Genomic DNA, 16428 nt, shown 5'->3' with positions numbered 1-16428 from the left:
TCAAATAAATAAATAAAATCTTTAAAAAAAAAAAAAAAAAGAGTGAACAAACCAGGGGTGCCTGGGTGGCTCAGTTGGTTAAGCGTCTGGCTTCGGCTCAGGTCATGATCCCAGGGTCCTGGGATCGAGCCCCGCCATCGGGAGCCCGCTTCTCTCTTTCCCTCTGCCTACTTACGCTCTCTGTCTCTCAGTCAAATAAATAAATAAAAAGTATCTTTAAAAAAAAAAGTGAACAAACCAAAAGAAAACTAAGCCATGCTATAAATCAAGTAATTTAAGAATACAAATTAGGGGGGCGCCTGGGTGGCTCAGTTGGTTAAGCGACTGCCTTCGGCTCGGGTCATGATCCTGGAGTCCCGGGATCGAGTCCCGCATCGGGCTCCCTGCTCGGCGGGGAGCCTGCTTCTCCCTCTGACCCTCCTCCCTCTCCTGCTCTCTGTCTCTCATTCTCTCTGTCTCAAATAAATAAATAAAATTTTTTAAAAAAAAAAAAAAAAAAGAATACAAATTAGGGGCGCCTGGGTGGCTCAGTCGTTAAGCATCTGCCTTTGGCTCAGGTCATGATCCCAGGGTCCTGGGATCGAGCCCCACGTTGGGATCCTTGCTCAGCAGGGAGCCTGCCTGCTTCTCCCTCTCCCTCTGCCGCTCCCCCTGCTTGTTCTTCTTTCTCTCACTGTCGAATAAAATCTTAAAAAAAATAAATAGCAAATGTAACCATCAATGACACTGGTTACATAAAACATGTTACATCCATACCAGGATGAGGCTATGAAGTGGTAAGGAAGTTCATCACAAAAGGTTGTAAAGCTAAAAGAGCAAGCTACAGGCAGAATGCTGTGATCAGTACACTTTTGTATAATGAAGCAGGTAATCTATTTTTCTGTGATTTTATTTTCACAAAATAAAACAATGAAAGGGGGTGTCTGGGTGGTTGTCGGTTGAGTGTCCTACTCTTGGTTTTGACTTGGGTCATGGTCTCAGGGTCCTGGGGTTGAGCCCATGCATCAGGATCCCCATTCAGTGGGTATTCCGCTTATCTCCTTCTCCCTCTGCCCCTCCCCCACTCGTGCTCTCTTCAAAATAAACCTTAAAAAAAAAAAAAAAAACCACACACACAATGGAAGGAATCATAAAAAACTAAGAAGAGTACCTACAAGAGTGGGAAAGGGTAGAGAAAGATACCTAGAAATGAGCAAATGGGAATACAAGGATGGAAAAGAGAGATTTCCCCAAAAACCTGCTTTTTATTTATTATTTTTGTTTTAATTTTAATTCCAGTTATTTAACATACTGTATTAAGTGTACAAATACAGTGATTCAAGACTTCCATACAACACCCATAAATATAAATTTTGTAATGTAACTTGAAGTCTGGAATTGTGATGCCTCCAGTTTTTTCTTCTTCAAGATTGTTTTGGTTATTTGGGGTCTTTTATGATTCCATACACATTTTAGGATTGTTTGTTCTACTTCTGTGAAAAGTGCTATTGGTATTTTGATAAGGATTGCATTAAATCTATAGACTGCTTTGGGTAGTATGGACATTTTAACAATATTTGTTCTTCTAATCCATGAGCATGGAATGTCTTTCCATTTCTTTGTGTCAACTTCAATTTCTTTCATCAGTTTTTTTTTTTTTTTTTTAAGATTTTTATCTATTTATTTGACAGAGAGAGAGATAGCGAGAGCAGGAACACAAGCAGGGGGAGTGGGAGAGGGAGAAGCAGGCTTCCCGCTGAGCAGGAAGCCCGATGCGGGACTCGATCCCAGGACCTCAGGATCATGACCTGAGCCGAAGGCAGACGCTCAACGACTGAGCCACCCAGGCGCCCCTTTCATCAGTGTTTTATATTTCAGAGTACAGGTCTTTCACCTCTTTGAGAAAACCTGGTCTTTTTTTTTTTTTTATTGTAATTCTGACCACAGGTTTTTTGGTTTTTGTTTTTTAAGTAGGCTCCACGCCCAGCATGGAGCCCAAACCAGGACTCAAACTCAACAGTCCTGAGACCAAGACCTAAGCCAAGATAAGAGTTGGCCACTTACCAGACTGAGCCACCCAGGTGCCCCATCTTTTTGGTTTTTTTTTTTTTTTTAAAGATTTATTTATTTGACGGAGAGAGACATAGCGAGAGAGGGAACACAAGCAGGGGGAGTGGGAGAGGGAGAAGCAGGCTCTCCAATGAGCAGAGAGCCCAACGCGGGACTCGATCCCAGGACCCTGGGATCATGACCTGAGCCGAAGGCAGATGCTTAACGGCTGAGCCACACAGGCGCCCCTCCATAGACTTTTTAAAAGGGGCTAATTAGGAAAGTTTCTACCTTGCCAAAAAATACAAAAATTAAAACAGTTATCATACTGACAGCTGCAACAACATAAATGAATCTCACAGATACTATGTTAAGTGAACACAAAAACACACATTATGTAATTTCATTCATATGAAGTTTAAGAACAGGCAAAACCAACTGATGTGACAGGGTGATAGTTACCAATCAAAAAATAATGAGAGGGGTTACCATCCTCTAGGGGATACTGAGAAAGGGCATGAGGAAACCATGGACACTGGAATAAACTGTATCTTGATCAGGGTGAGTTATGTGTATGTATAAAAACTCACCAAGCTAAGCAACTGGTGTACCTACTATACTTTACTCTGTATATACAGATATACATTGTACTTCAATAAAATTAAAAGTATCAAAAAATGAGGAATATTTAATGATGTGATGAAAAGCTTGTAATATAATGTTAAATCAAAAAGTAGAATTTCACACTGAGAGGGAACATTATCATACTTCTGATTTAGAATAAGAAGGTGGGGGGGGAGGGATTAAAGAAAATACACCAGAATGGTACCTCAGGGTGGAAGAATTTTCTTTATAGTTCACTGTAGTTTCAAAATCTCTAGTTACCAAACAATAAATTTTAAAAATACATAAATATATATATGTTATTTTTAATTTAAATTCAGTTAGCCAACATATAGTACATCTTTAGTTTTTGATGTAGTAGTCAATGATTCATTAGTTGCGTATAAAATCCAGTGCTCATCATATCATGTGCCCTCCTTAATGCCCATCACCCAGTTACACTATATATATATATATATATATACATATATATTTTTTTTTTTTTTTTAAAGATCTTATTTGAGAGAAAGAGAGAGTGTGAGAGAGCGCACGAGTCGGTAGGGAGGGGTAGAGGGAGAAGCAGGCTCTCCGATGAGCAGGGAGCCCAATGCCAGGACCCCAAGATCATGACCTGAGCCAAAAGCAGATGCTTAACCAACTGAGCCACCCAGGGACCCCAATATATATATATTTTTTAATTCAGAAAAAGTACCAACTAGATCTGGAATTTGAGGACCTAACAGAAAAAATAACATCTGCAAATTTATTAAAAGAAGCTTCAAACATCTAATATATAACAATGCTGGTACAAACTTAAGTGACTGACTACAAAGGACCAGGTTAACACCCACGATAGTGTGCAAACACGGCCTGCTTATTTTATAAAGTACAAGATATCCAGAAAGGGGAAGGGGAAAAAAAAACAACAACAACCCTAAGACTCCCTAGGAAGGCAAAGAAACCATGGTGCTGGAGATTCAGAGACAGGAAATTACAGAGTTGTACATTTTCCCACACATAATACCTAAGGGCTGAAACCTGCTTAAAACTCTTAAGACACAACTTTTGAGGTGCCTTTGCTCTGGAGGTTCTGATCCTAAAGATTTTAAAAATCCAGGAAAGGCAGTAAGATCTAATAAAATAATGAATGTCTAGGCCTACCCTAATACATAGGGAAGAAGGAAACTAATTTTCAGTAGCTAATTGTTCCTTTAATAAGTTTTCCTCCGCCCCCCCCCCACAAAAAAACCATTATTAGTTATATGGGGAGTATCTTATCTCAGTTCCCTACAATTCAAATTTTATATTTTTATTTATTTAATTAATTTTTTGAGAGAGAGTGAGGGAAGAGCAGAGGGAGAATCTTTTTTTTTTTTAATATTTTATTTATTTATTTGACAGAGAGAGACACAGCGAGAGAGGGAACACAAGCAGGGGGAGTGGGAGAGGGAGAAGCAGGCTTCCCGCTGAGCAGGGAGCCCGATGCGGGGCTCGATCCCAGGACCCTGGGACCATGACCTGAGCCGAAGGCAGATGCTTAACGACTGACCCACCCAGGCGCCCTGGGAGAGAGAGTCTTAAGCAGGCTCCACGCTCAGTGCAGAGCCCCATGTTGGGCTCAATCTCACAAGCCTGAGATCATGACCTAAGCCGAAAATCAAGAGTCAGAAGCTTAACCCACTGAACCACCCAGGAGCCCCTAGAAGTCAAATTTTAATCCTCACTTAGTACAAGGAATCAATGCTAGGTTTTCTTTCCATTATTTTAAGTGAAGATTATTTTTATGGTATTAATTTCTAAAAACCAAAAGAAAGAAAAATCACTAATCCACTGTCAGGCGCTTCATATGCAGCATCGAACACTGTCAGCTGGGCTCTCGTTAGGACTTAGCAGACAGGCAGTCAGGGCAGGGTCCCCAACAAGAAGATAGAGAGTCAGGACAGCTAAAATAAAACAGCACTAACATCCTGTTCTGCAGCTTACACAGGACCTCACTAACATTCTGTTTTGCAGCCTTTGCAGAAATGATTTCTGCAAAACGACCTAAAATGAGACAATTAACCACAAAGCATTTGTCATTATCACCGGCAAGGGGCAGTTAAGACATAAGCTTCCAGATGTCAGTAAGAAAAAAAGTCCATCAGCACAGAAACATTAACCTAACAGGTAGACAAATACATGACCAAAGCCCTGATTGGCACGACTCAGCAAACCCTGACTGCTTAAGATAGCTCTGCAAAAGAGGTCATAATAACCCCTAAACTTAGAAACTCTGAGGGCAACCCACTGGGCCCCCCTCCCTTTCTGGGAGCTTTATACTCTTGCTCAATAAACTTTGCTTTGCTGCCCACCACTATTCATCTGGTCTACCTCTTCATTCTTGGAAGTGGTGTGGACCAAGAACCACGGGCATTAAGGGGACACAAATCCTGCCACATGTTATCAAAGGGACAGAGGTGTTGAGCAGAATGGAGCAAAAGAGCACAGAAAGGAGAGTTGTGGAAGTAAACAGAAGAAACAAGAAAGAGGGACTGAGTTCAGCAAAGTAAACTTGGGCAGGTGAGGGGAGAATGGATGGAAAAGCAAAATACCTGTGGCTAAAATCACCTCCAAATAGCTTATTTCAATAGCATTTCTTCGGCACTGGGGAAGCTAAGAGAAGGGGAAAAGAGATGAGAAGCCAGCCAGTGCTGGGGCACCTGGATGGCTCAGTCAGTGGAGCATGCGACTCTCGAGCTCGCATTTGTGGGTTCGAGCCCCACCCTGGGTGTAGAGATTACTTAAAAATAAAATCTTTAAAAAAATAAAATGATAAATTTAATAAATAAATAAATAAAAGTAAAGTGCTTTCTGCTTCATCGTCATTATCACGTCCATAAATTATTATGGCTACCTTTTGCCCAATTATCAAAAGCACCTAGAACTGATTGAAACCGCAGGACAGTAAAATCAGATGAGAGGCCAAAGTTCACTGGAACTCTAATACTACGAGCACTAGTCTCTCCAGTCTTTTTTTTTTTCAGGCTCTCGAAACTTTGAATAAACAAATCCAACAGCCAGTGAAAACTGACACACCCAGAAACTCTCAGCAAAATATTTGCATCATAGTTCATAACAGACTGTCCTATTCCATCTACAGGTGGCCTTGCCTGGAGCTAAAGGTCGAAAGAAAACAATTCCCCACACCTTCATGCTTTATGGGAGGAAAGAGGAGGAGGAAAAAGAAACCAAGCAGGCCTCAAGGCAAGGTCAGGAACATAGGAACTCCACTCAGTGGTGTGTATCCACCAGACCTTCTGATGTTCCTAAGACTGTTTCCTTTTGGCTCCTTAACTAACTAGAAGAAAATCTCATCTACAGTTCTAGATTTCTTTTTTTTTTAATTAATTAATTTATTTATTTATTTTTTATTTTTTTAAAGATTTTATTTATTTATTTGAGACAGAGAGAATGAGAGACAGAGAGCATGAGAGGGAGGAGGGTCAGAGGGAGAAGCAGACTCCCTGCCGAGCAGGGAGCCCGATGCGGGACTCGATCCCGGGACTCCAGGATCATGACCTGAGCCGAAGGCAGTCACTTAACCGACTGAGCCACCCAGGCGCCCCTACAGTTCTAGATTTCTTAAAATCCGACATACACAGGGACGCCTGGGTGGCTCAGTCAGTTAAGCGTCTGCCTTCAGCTCAGGTCATGATCCCAGGGTCCCGGGATCGAGTCCCGCATCGGGCTCCCTGCTCAGCGGGGAGTCTGCTTCTCCCTCTGCCTGCCGCTCCCCCTGCTTGTGCTCTTTCTCTCTCACAAATAAAAATCTTAAAAAAAAATCAGACATACAGAATGCCAGAGCTATGGGAGCCTTCAAGATGACCAATGTCTTTATCCCTAACCCTGACCAGCAATCCCCACCCTTAGCGCTCTTTCCTCCACTCCCACTGGCTAGAACAAACCTGTGTCCAGGTTTCTCAACTAACCCTCATGGCAAGAAGTCAGTCTGCTCAAAGAAACCTATGACAACAGTTTCTGAGGATGCTTCCAACTGCTTCCTAACAGGGTTTCTGAGAAATAAAGTCCCACTTCAGACATCTCTGAAGACATGTTAGGTATCAGTAATATATATTTCCCAGATATTTTTGGAGAGAGGAACTTGCTAAGCTTTCAGCAAATCACATCTACACATACTGGTAGAAATAACAATATATATAAAAAAGGGAACTGCTCTAATCTCTCTCTGCCTCACTGAAGTATTTCCTAAGTATCCATGCAATTAGACACTGTAATTTGCTAGGCTGTTATTGATGTAAAAACTTCAGACGTATGGCACCTGCTACCACTCCAAAAACACCCTTCTTAACCCAAGACAGCAAGCACCCTAGGCAACAGTGTTCCCCTCCAAAATGATAACCAGGAAAATAAACGGGGAGGGGGAGGAATGGTACTGTTTTGCATAGACCAAGTTCTTTCTGCATGATTCCTTTAGAAGCTGTTTCTTTTCAGTGCCTAAATACACGTCTTAAAAATGGAAATCTGAGGGGCGCCCGGGTGGCTCAGTCAGCTAAGCATCCAACTCTTTTTTTTAAGATTTTACTTATTTATTTGAGAGTCAGAGAAAGAAAGCACAAGTGAGGGGAGGAGCAGAGGAAGAGGGACAAGCAGACTCCCTGCTGAGCATGGAGCCCAATGCCGAGCTAAATCCCACGACCCTGAGATCATGACCTGAGCCGAAATCAAGAGTCAGACCCTTAACTGACTGAGCCACCCAGGCGCCCCAGAGCCCAACTCTTGATTTTGACTCAGGTCATGATCTCAGGGTCGTGAGATCAAGCCCCATGTCGGGCTTCGTGCAGAGTCTGCTTGAGATTCTCCCTCCCCCTCTGCCCCTCCCCCTGCTTGTGCATGAACCCCCCACCAAACAATATATAAAATCTAAAAAATCTGGTTTTCATTTTGCAGTAAAATAATTTCCACTTATCATAGCACCTTCTTTAAAGATCTGAGTAAAACATGAGGGCACAACTTTTACAACAAACAAAAACAGTAATTCTAAGAACATAGTTTCACAAAGCACTAAAGGTCAGGTTTAGAGACAGAAACCTGGTGTTTTAATAAAATACCAGACATTTGCTGATTTTTTTTTTTTAAACACTTACCCACTCTTCAACATTGGGGGGTTGTTCGTCATAAATATGTTCCTTGTCCCACAAGATATTTGACTTGTCATACTGGTCCATCTTTCTTCGAGTTTTCACAGCAAAGAAAATTATTAAAGCAAAAGCCACGATAACCATGAACCCCAGTACAATCGCAATTGCCTAAAAAGAGATTAAAGATATTGACACAGATTTTAATTGTTTACTTTATCCTAATCCACCCTCAGTTAAAACCTAAGGCCCTACACTACATATCTGTGGTTTAACAGATATAAAACTGACAGTTACATTTTAGAAATATAAAATGTTGGGCTGAGGCTAACAACACATACACAGCTTAATTCAATACTCAAAACAGGCTTTAAGTTAGGTACTATCATTCCCTTTTAAATTACAGAAATCTAGTTCCAAAGCTTGAGCGCCAAGTGGCCTTATTTTTATTAACAGATGAAAATGGCCAGTAAATTAACTCAATCAGTATCCTTCTAAAGGGCTTGAAAAATGTTATTCTCAGAAATAGCTTTAAATACATAACCATGTTTATAATCTTGTTCATAACACACACTGGGCAAATGTTTTTACACTGAATGTAAATTCCAGTCTATAGAGGATCTACCTTACCATAAATTATGAGACAGGATCTAACCAAACTATAAATTAGAGAAAATGGATGAGTGATTCATGTAGTCTGGCAGGTGGTTTCTGTTAGAGGAGTCTTTTGTGTACTCAGAAGAAAGGGCCCTGTGACAAGGAAACCTTTGCCCCGAGAGTTCTTCCAGTGTCTGATAAGTATGTTAAGTGGTCCGCTGGCCTGGAGACACTTGAAATTGAGGCAGTACCAGGACCCTGGCCTGGATTCTGCTCATCGTAACAGGAGGGTCTCTGTGCAGCCATCTAACAGTGATATCCTTTTTCAGTGATTACAGGTTTTGGGCACACAGAGGACTAAGAGAGATGGGGGTGTGGTAAGAGAGGAGCACCAACCCTCAGCCCTGTTTACCAGAGATACATCTGAATGCCAACAACAAATATTCTGAAATTCAGAGGGAAAACATTTCAGTCTTCAAAATAATGGTAGTTACTGGGGATGATCTCACCCCAAAAGAGTGACTCATTCAGGTAAAAGAGTGAGAATTTCTGAGTCACTGTAAGGAGAGGGGAAAAAAATAGGGGGAAAAAAATCAGAAATCCATAAGGAAAAAGATTAGCAACTTCACACCTATTAGCATGGATAGAATCAAACAGACAAAACAACGCTGGTGAGCATGTATAAAAATGGAATCCTCACACATTTCTGGTAAAGGTAAAACAGTGCAACCAGTTTGGAGAACAGTCTGGCAGTTCCTCAAAAGCTTAAACACACAGAAGAGACATCATAAGACCCTGCAATTCTATCCCTAGGCATATACTCAAGAGAAATTAAAACACAGGTTCACACAAGAAATTGTACACAAATGTTCAGAGCATTATTTATAACAGCCAATATGGACATAGCCCAAATGTCCATCAATTGATGAATGAATAAAATATGGTATAGCCATACAATGGAATACTATGCAGCAATCAAAAGGAATTGATATAACATGCATGAACCTGGAAAACATTAATGTGAAATGAAAGCCAATCACAGGGGCGCCTGGATGGCTTTGTCAGGGGTGGGGGTGAGCATGTGACTCTTGATCTTGGGGTTGTGAGCTCAAGGCCCACGATGGGTCCAGAGATTACGTAAATAAAACTTAAAAAAAAAAAAGAAAGAAGCCAATCATAAAAGATCACATAATGTGTGATTCTGTATATATGAAATATCCAGAATAGGCAAATCTATAGAATAAGATTAGTAGTCGGCTAAATCTCGGAAGGATTAGAGAAGGAGAAGTTACTGCTAATGCATATGGGGCTTCTTTTGAGGATAGTGAAAATGTTCTAAAACTGATTATGGTGATGGCTGCAGAACTCTGAATATACTCAAATTACTGAACCAAACTTTAAGTGGATGAATTATATGGTATGTTAATACTATCTTAACAATGACACCCAGCACCCCTCTCCACATTCTGATTTAAATACAAGTGAGGCCTTGTCATCAATACTTTTTAAAAGTTCCCAAAGTGATTCTATTAAGCATCCCGAGTGCCTATACCCAAAGCAGGGGCAAGGGCGAAAACCACCCATACCTCTTGGGGATCCACCACACAGTAGTGATACAAATACTGATCCATGTAAAGTCCAGGAGTTGCAGATGCGTAAAACTGGTTGCAGATGGCATATATCTGTGAACTGTACATAGACCCAGAAGCCTGGGCAGTTGGGTTGACTCCCATTATATAGACAATTGTGGCAATAAACATCATGACGCCCAGGATAGCGCTCAGTATTATGACAGTCAAGTAGTATCTTCTTGTTCTAGATATGTCAGAACGTATTACGCTGGTAACAAATATCACCAATGCAGCAATGAAACAAAAGGCCACCATGGCCAGGAGGAAGCCCTTGGCTGCTCTTGGATCTGTGTAGCCTCCATAGCCATAACCGTAGCCGTAACCATAGGCATAGCCACTTCCGTAGCTCCCGAAGCCGCTGCTGTAAGGGTAGCCTAGACCACCACCCAGTAAGCCAGTTCCGTAGCCTCGATCCCAAGCAAGTGTGGAGGCAACACAGGCAAAGACGGCAATGCACATCACGATAACGAGCATAGACAGAATCCGGATGACTCCTGGAGGAGAGGTCCATTTGTAGAAGTGAAGAATTTCATCTTCCGGGTAGAACGAATACGCCGGCTGAGAGAGCATGGGTCGAACGTGCATGTCTCCACCGTAGACATCATTGCTTGGTGCATAATGATTGGGTTTGCTGAAATGCACATGAAAACACTTTCAAGTTAATACTGTTTGGAGGAAGCAGAAAGAACACAGAATGTACATGGAAATAATTTAAACCATCTACTGGCAAAAAACAAAACCAACTCTCAGTACCACCCCACTACAACAGGCCACTTTATGTCCCCCCAAATTCAAATGTCAACATCCTAAGCCCCAATGTGATGGTATTAGGTGGGGCCTAACTAGGTTCCGAGCTGGAGCCCCCATGAATGGGAACAGTGCCTTCACAAAGGAGACCCCAGAGAACTGTCCTGCCCCTTCTACCATGTGAGGATACAAGAAGCGGGCAGTATGCAACCCAGAAGAGAACCTTCTCTAGAACCTGACCACACTGGTACCTTATTATCGTGGACTTCCAGCCTCCAGAACTGAGAAATAAATTCATGTTGTTTATATGCTACCCAGTGTGTGGTACTGTGTTATAGCACCCAGAAGCTACTGAGACACCCACTGAAGAGTCAAGGTTTCTGTGTATCAGAATCACCTGGAGGGCTTGTTAAAACATACATTGTTGCTCCCCAACCCCAGGTTGCTGATTCTGCAAGCCTGGGGTAGGACAAGTTTCCAGATGCTCCTGCTGCTGAAAGTCTGGGAGCCATACATTGAGAATGACTGCTCTAATTTCTACAGAGTAGAGGTTCTCGCATTTTCTCTTATTAGAGTCACCTGGGGAATGTGTATAATCCCCAGCTGGAGCACTCCATGCCAGTTAAACTGTAATCCCTGGGGAGGGCACCCAAGCAGTTTAGAACAATGATGTCAACCCTTTGGCTTGTGTGATGTGAGACCAGTGCATTCAGATATGACACCTACAGTGGCCCATCCAGTGTCTCGTCCAATTTCTGGCAGCCTCACTCTCCTGCCTGAGAAAGCAATCATTCATTTATTCACGTGACAGCTATTTACTGGAGCCGCCAGGCTGTGTGGGGCAGTGTGCTAAGTACTGAGGATACTACAATCAACAGAAGTGCCTCAACCCAGGCCCCCCACAGGTTAGTCTCTTCGAAGGCAGTAAGACATTAAATCACTACATGATCTCTAGTTAGTTATGGTAAGAGCTACAAGATAAATCAAATATTCAGTGAGGGCTCATCAGGGTGTTGCCTAATTGGATCTTTATAAAAATAGCTTGCCAACTCTAGTGACTGAATCATAAACATCGCTGGAGACAGACACACTGATGTGTGACACACAGAATCTAAGAAATGTGGATCCTGGCAGAGCAAAATTCAATTCCTAAACTGACCTCACCCCCTTTTGTTTTTGCCATTATTTCCTTGGTCCACTTCTCTCTTTCCAAAGCAAGACATCTTACAACTGGGTGCTGCCAACCACAAGAATTCAAGGAAATGGAGAAACTGGAAAGAACCCTGACAAGCCAGTCTTTGAAAATGTCATGTATGAAAATTCTGTAACTCATTCTACTTGGTTACTTGGGATGTCTCCATCTGGAGCTGTCACGAACAATGTAGATCTGGGCATCTTGAACACGTGCCCTCACACACACAAGCACTTTTTTCTAAGGTATATATCTAGGAGAATTTTTGAGTCAAATTTTTTTTTTACCTTCAGCTCTATGAGATAATGTTGAAGTGTTTTCCAAAATAATTATATCACTTTTTAAAAAAATGATTCTATCATTTAAAATCCCATTGACATTGTAACATTCACAGAAGCATTGTTTATGATAACCTGAAACTGGAAACAGTCCAGATGTTTACCTAGAGGGGGAAGAGGTAATTGTAACATATCCATAGGATGGAATGCTACAGAGATGAGCTGTCTAATAGGGCAGCCACTAGCCACATGATTTACTGAGCACTTGAAATATAGCTGGTCCAAACTGAGATGTGCTGTTAAGTATAAAATAGTTATCATAGTATAAAAAAAGAAATGTAGGGGTGCCTGGGTGGCTCAGTTAAGCATCGGACTCTTGGTTTCAGCTCAGGTCATGATCTCAGGGTCTTGAGATCAAGCCCCATGTCGGACTCTGCACTGAACAGGGAGCCTGCTTAAGATTCTCTATCCTTCTTCCTCTGCCCCTCCCCCAACCACTCATGCTCCCCCTCTACTAAAAAAAGAAAAAAAAATTTACCACCACCTAGAGAGAACTCTAATATTAACTATGTATTTTGGGTGATAATGATTAGTCAGTGAAGGTTCATCAATTTTAACACATGTACCACTCTGGTGGGGGATACTGATAATGGGGTAGGCAACGCATGTAAAAGGGCGGGGGCATATGGGAAATCTTTGTACCTTCCTCTCATAGTTTTGCTTTGAATGTAAAACTGCTCTAAAAAATAACGACTACTGGGGTGCCTGGGTGGTTCAGTCGTTAAGCATCTGCCTTCGGCTCAGGTCATGGTCCCTGGGATCGAGCCCGGCATCGGGCTCCCTGCTCCACGGGAAGCCTGCTTCTCCCTCTCCCACTCCCCTTGCTTGTGTTCCTTCTCTTGCTGTGTGTCTCTCTCTGTCAAATAAATAAATAAAATCTTTAAAAAAATAAATAAATAACGACTATTAAAAAAAGGAATGTAAACTACCTCATGAGTCAGTGTTTATACCACATGTTGAAACGATACATTAAATATATTAGGTTAAGTGAAATATTAAATATTACAATTATATATTATATAAAATTAATATGATTATTATTAAAATAAGTTTGTTTTTAGTTCATTAGAAGAAAACAAAATTACACATATGGTTTACATTTTATTTCCTTTTTATTTATTTTAGAGAGAGACAGAGCATGGGAGGAGGGAGGGCTGAGGCAGAGGGACACGCAGACTTCCTGCTGAGCTGGGAGCCAGATGTGGGGCTCGATCCCAGGACCCCGAGTTCATGACCTGAGCTGAAGGGAGAGGCTTAACTGACCAAGCCACCCAAGGAGCGCCTCACATTTTATTTCTATAGCACTCCTTTGAAGCAAGAGAAGTTTAATAACAAAGTAAAACTGAAATGTATTGTTTAGGATATGTAAAACAGTAAAAAAAAAAAAAAAGAAAAGAAAAGAAAATCAAGTGATAACCATATGTAAGGGACGCCTGGGTGGCTCAGTCGTTAAGCATCTGCCTTCAGCTCGGGTCATGATCCCAGAGTCCTGGGATCAAGTCCCACATCCGGCTCCCTGCTCCACGGGAAGCCTGCTTCTCCCTCTCTTGCTCCCCTGCTTGTGTTCCCTCCCTCTCTGGCTGTCTCTCTCTCTGTCAAATAAATAAAAATAAAATCTTAAAAAAAAAAACAAACATGTAAGAACAGTGGTTTCCAGGGAAAGGTGGGAACACATGGAAGGACTTGGAGGTGTTCTATTTCTTGACCTACATGATGATTTTGCTTTCTTTTTATTCATTATTTCATACACACGTCCTGTGCCATTGTCTATGTGTGTGTTATATTTCACCAATGTTTACAAAAGCAACCCAAAATTAAGTCTCAGGTTCATGGAGCACTACTCAATTACTATATTCTCTAGCATAACTTAAGGACCACATCATCACGAACAACTGTGTCCCTATAATGTTCAGGTATTAGTCAAGAGGCAATGTAACAGAAGCACTGTTACAGTTAGAGTCATAGACTCTTACCTCTGAAACAAATAATACATTATATATATACATATATATTTTAACATATAATACATTATATGTTAAAAAAGAGAGAGAGAGAGAGATAGTAGCAAGGGAAAAATGAAGGGGGGAAATCAGAGGGGGAGACGAACCATGAGAAACTATGGACTCTGAAAAACAGAAGCACTACTACAGTTATCAAAGAGTTGAGGCTATAAACTACTTAAAGGAAAAAAAACTCTTATCAATGTTTGGTAATAAATTTAAATTTTTCACTGTTAAATTTCCAAATGACTAGGGATGCCAAGAATCCTCAAACTTGCTTCTTGTTTCATATAATGGCAGGAATCACTCTTACAACTGACAATGTGGAAAACATTATGCCAAGCCACAGAATCAGTCACAGAGGACCACATACTGCATGATTACATGTAGAGGAAATGTGCAAAATGGACAAATCCAGAAACAGAAAGACTGGTGACCGCCTAGTACGGGGGGCGGGGGAACAAGAGGAATGAGTGCTAATCGGTAGCGGTTTCTTTGGGGAGAGGGTGATGAAAATGTTCTGAAACTGATGTGGTGATGGTTGCACAACTCTGTGAATATACTAAAACCACTGAACTGCCCATTCTTTTTTTTTTTAAAGATTTTATTTATTTATTTGAGAGCGAGAATGAGAGAGAGAGCATGAGAGGGGGAGGGTCAGAGGGAGAAGCAGACTCCCCGCCGAGCAGGGAGCCCGATGCGGGACTCGATCCCGGGACTCCAGGATCATGACCTGAGCCGAAGGCAGCCGCTTAACCGACTGAGCCACCCAGGCACCCCTGAACTGTCCATTCTAAATAGGTGAATTGTATGGTGTGTGACCTCTATCTCAAAAAAGTATTACTTAAAAAATTAACAGTGAGTCAGTGTTAGGGTCAGTCACCTAAACAAAGCATTAAATCAGAAGCTTCATACCATTTGAGAAAAAACAAAAATGAATAGACACACAAGTATCAGCCTAGGTTATACAGAAGCAAACAATAGCAACAGGTGACAGTAGTTTGCCTCTGCACAGAAACACCAGCATCCTGCAACAGATGGATGAAGAAGATGTGGTGTATATATACCCAATGGAGTATTATGCAGCCATCAAAACAAACAAACAAACAAAACCCTGAAATCTTGCCATTTGCAACGATGTGGATGGAACTGGAGCGTATTATGCTGAGGGAAATAAGTCAATCGGAGACAGACATGTATCATATGACCTCACTGATATGAGGAATTCTTAATCTCAGGAAACAAACACGGTTCCTGGCGTGGTGGGGGGTGGGAAGAATGGGGTGGCTGGGTGATAGACATTGGGGAGGGTATGTGCTATGGTGAGCGCTGTGAATTGTGTAAGACTGTTGAATCACAGACCTGTACCTCTGAAACAAATAATACATTATATGTTAAAAAAAAAAAGAGAGAGAGAGATAGTAGCAAGGGAAAAATGAAGCGGGGAAATCGGAGGGGGAGACGAACCATGAGAAACTATGGACTCTGAAAAACAAACTGAGGGTTCTAGAGGGGAGAGGGGTGGGGGGATGGGTTAGCCTGGTGATGGGTATTAAAGAGGGCATGTATTGGGGGCGCCTGGCTGGCTCAGTCGTTAAGCATCTGCCTTCAGCTCAGGTCATGATCCCAGGGTCCTGGGTTCGAGCCCTGCATCAGGCTCCCTGCTCCGCAGGAAGCCTGCTTCTCCCTCTCCCACTCTCCCTGCTTGTGTTCCCTCTCTCACTGTGTCTCTCTCTGTCAAATAAATAAATGAAATCTTTAAAAAAAAAAAAAAAAAGAGGGCACGTATTGAATGGAACACTGGGTTTTATATGCAAACAATTTATCATGGAACACTACATCAAAAACTAATGATGTAACGTATGGTGATTAACATAACATAATAAAATTAAATTAAAAAAAAAAAAAAGAGGGCGCCTGGGTGGCTCAGTTGGTTAAGCGACTGCCTTCGGCTCAGGTCATGATCCTGGAGTCCCTGGATCGAGTCCCGCATCGGGCTCCCTGCTCGGCAGGGAGCCTGCTTCTCCCTCTGACCCTCCCCCCTCTCATGTGCTCTCTCTCTCTCATTCTCTCTGTCTCAAATGAATAAATAAAATCTTAAAAAAAAAAAAAATAAATAAATAAATAAATAAAACAAAGCGTATAAAGTGGAAGTGA

At 41.7% G+C, this 16428-nt stretch overlaps 1 protein-coding gene across 1 annotated transcript in view; it reads right to left on the bottom strand.

Moving 5' to 3' along the window:
* OCLN (occludin) overlaps positions 1 to 16428 on the bottom strand; it is a 55494-nt gene that overhangs the window by 29773 nt on the left and 9293 nt on the right. Inside the window, exons 3-4 of the mRNA XM_021700388.2 lie at positions 9950 to 10625; positions 7776 to 7937 (exon numbers count right to left, since the gene is read on the bottom strand). Coding sequence (XP_021556063.1) covers positions 7776 to 7937; positions 9950 to 10625 — 838 coding nt within the window. The remainder of the gene's footprint in view (positions 1 to 7775; positions 7938 to 9949; positions 10626 to 16428) is intronic.

This window comes from Neomonachus schauinslandi, chromosome 7, assembly GCF_002201575.2.
Source record: "Neomonachus schauinslandi chromosome 7, ASM220157v2, whole genome shotgun sequence".
NCBI classification, from domain to species: Eukaryota; Metazoa; Chordata; class Mammalia; order Carnivora; family Phocidae; genus Neomonachus; species Neomonachus schauinslandi.
The sequence above is the reverse complement of the archived record's forward strand: the minus strand, read 5'-3'. Positions and strand labels throughout refer to the sequence as shown.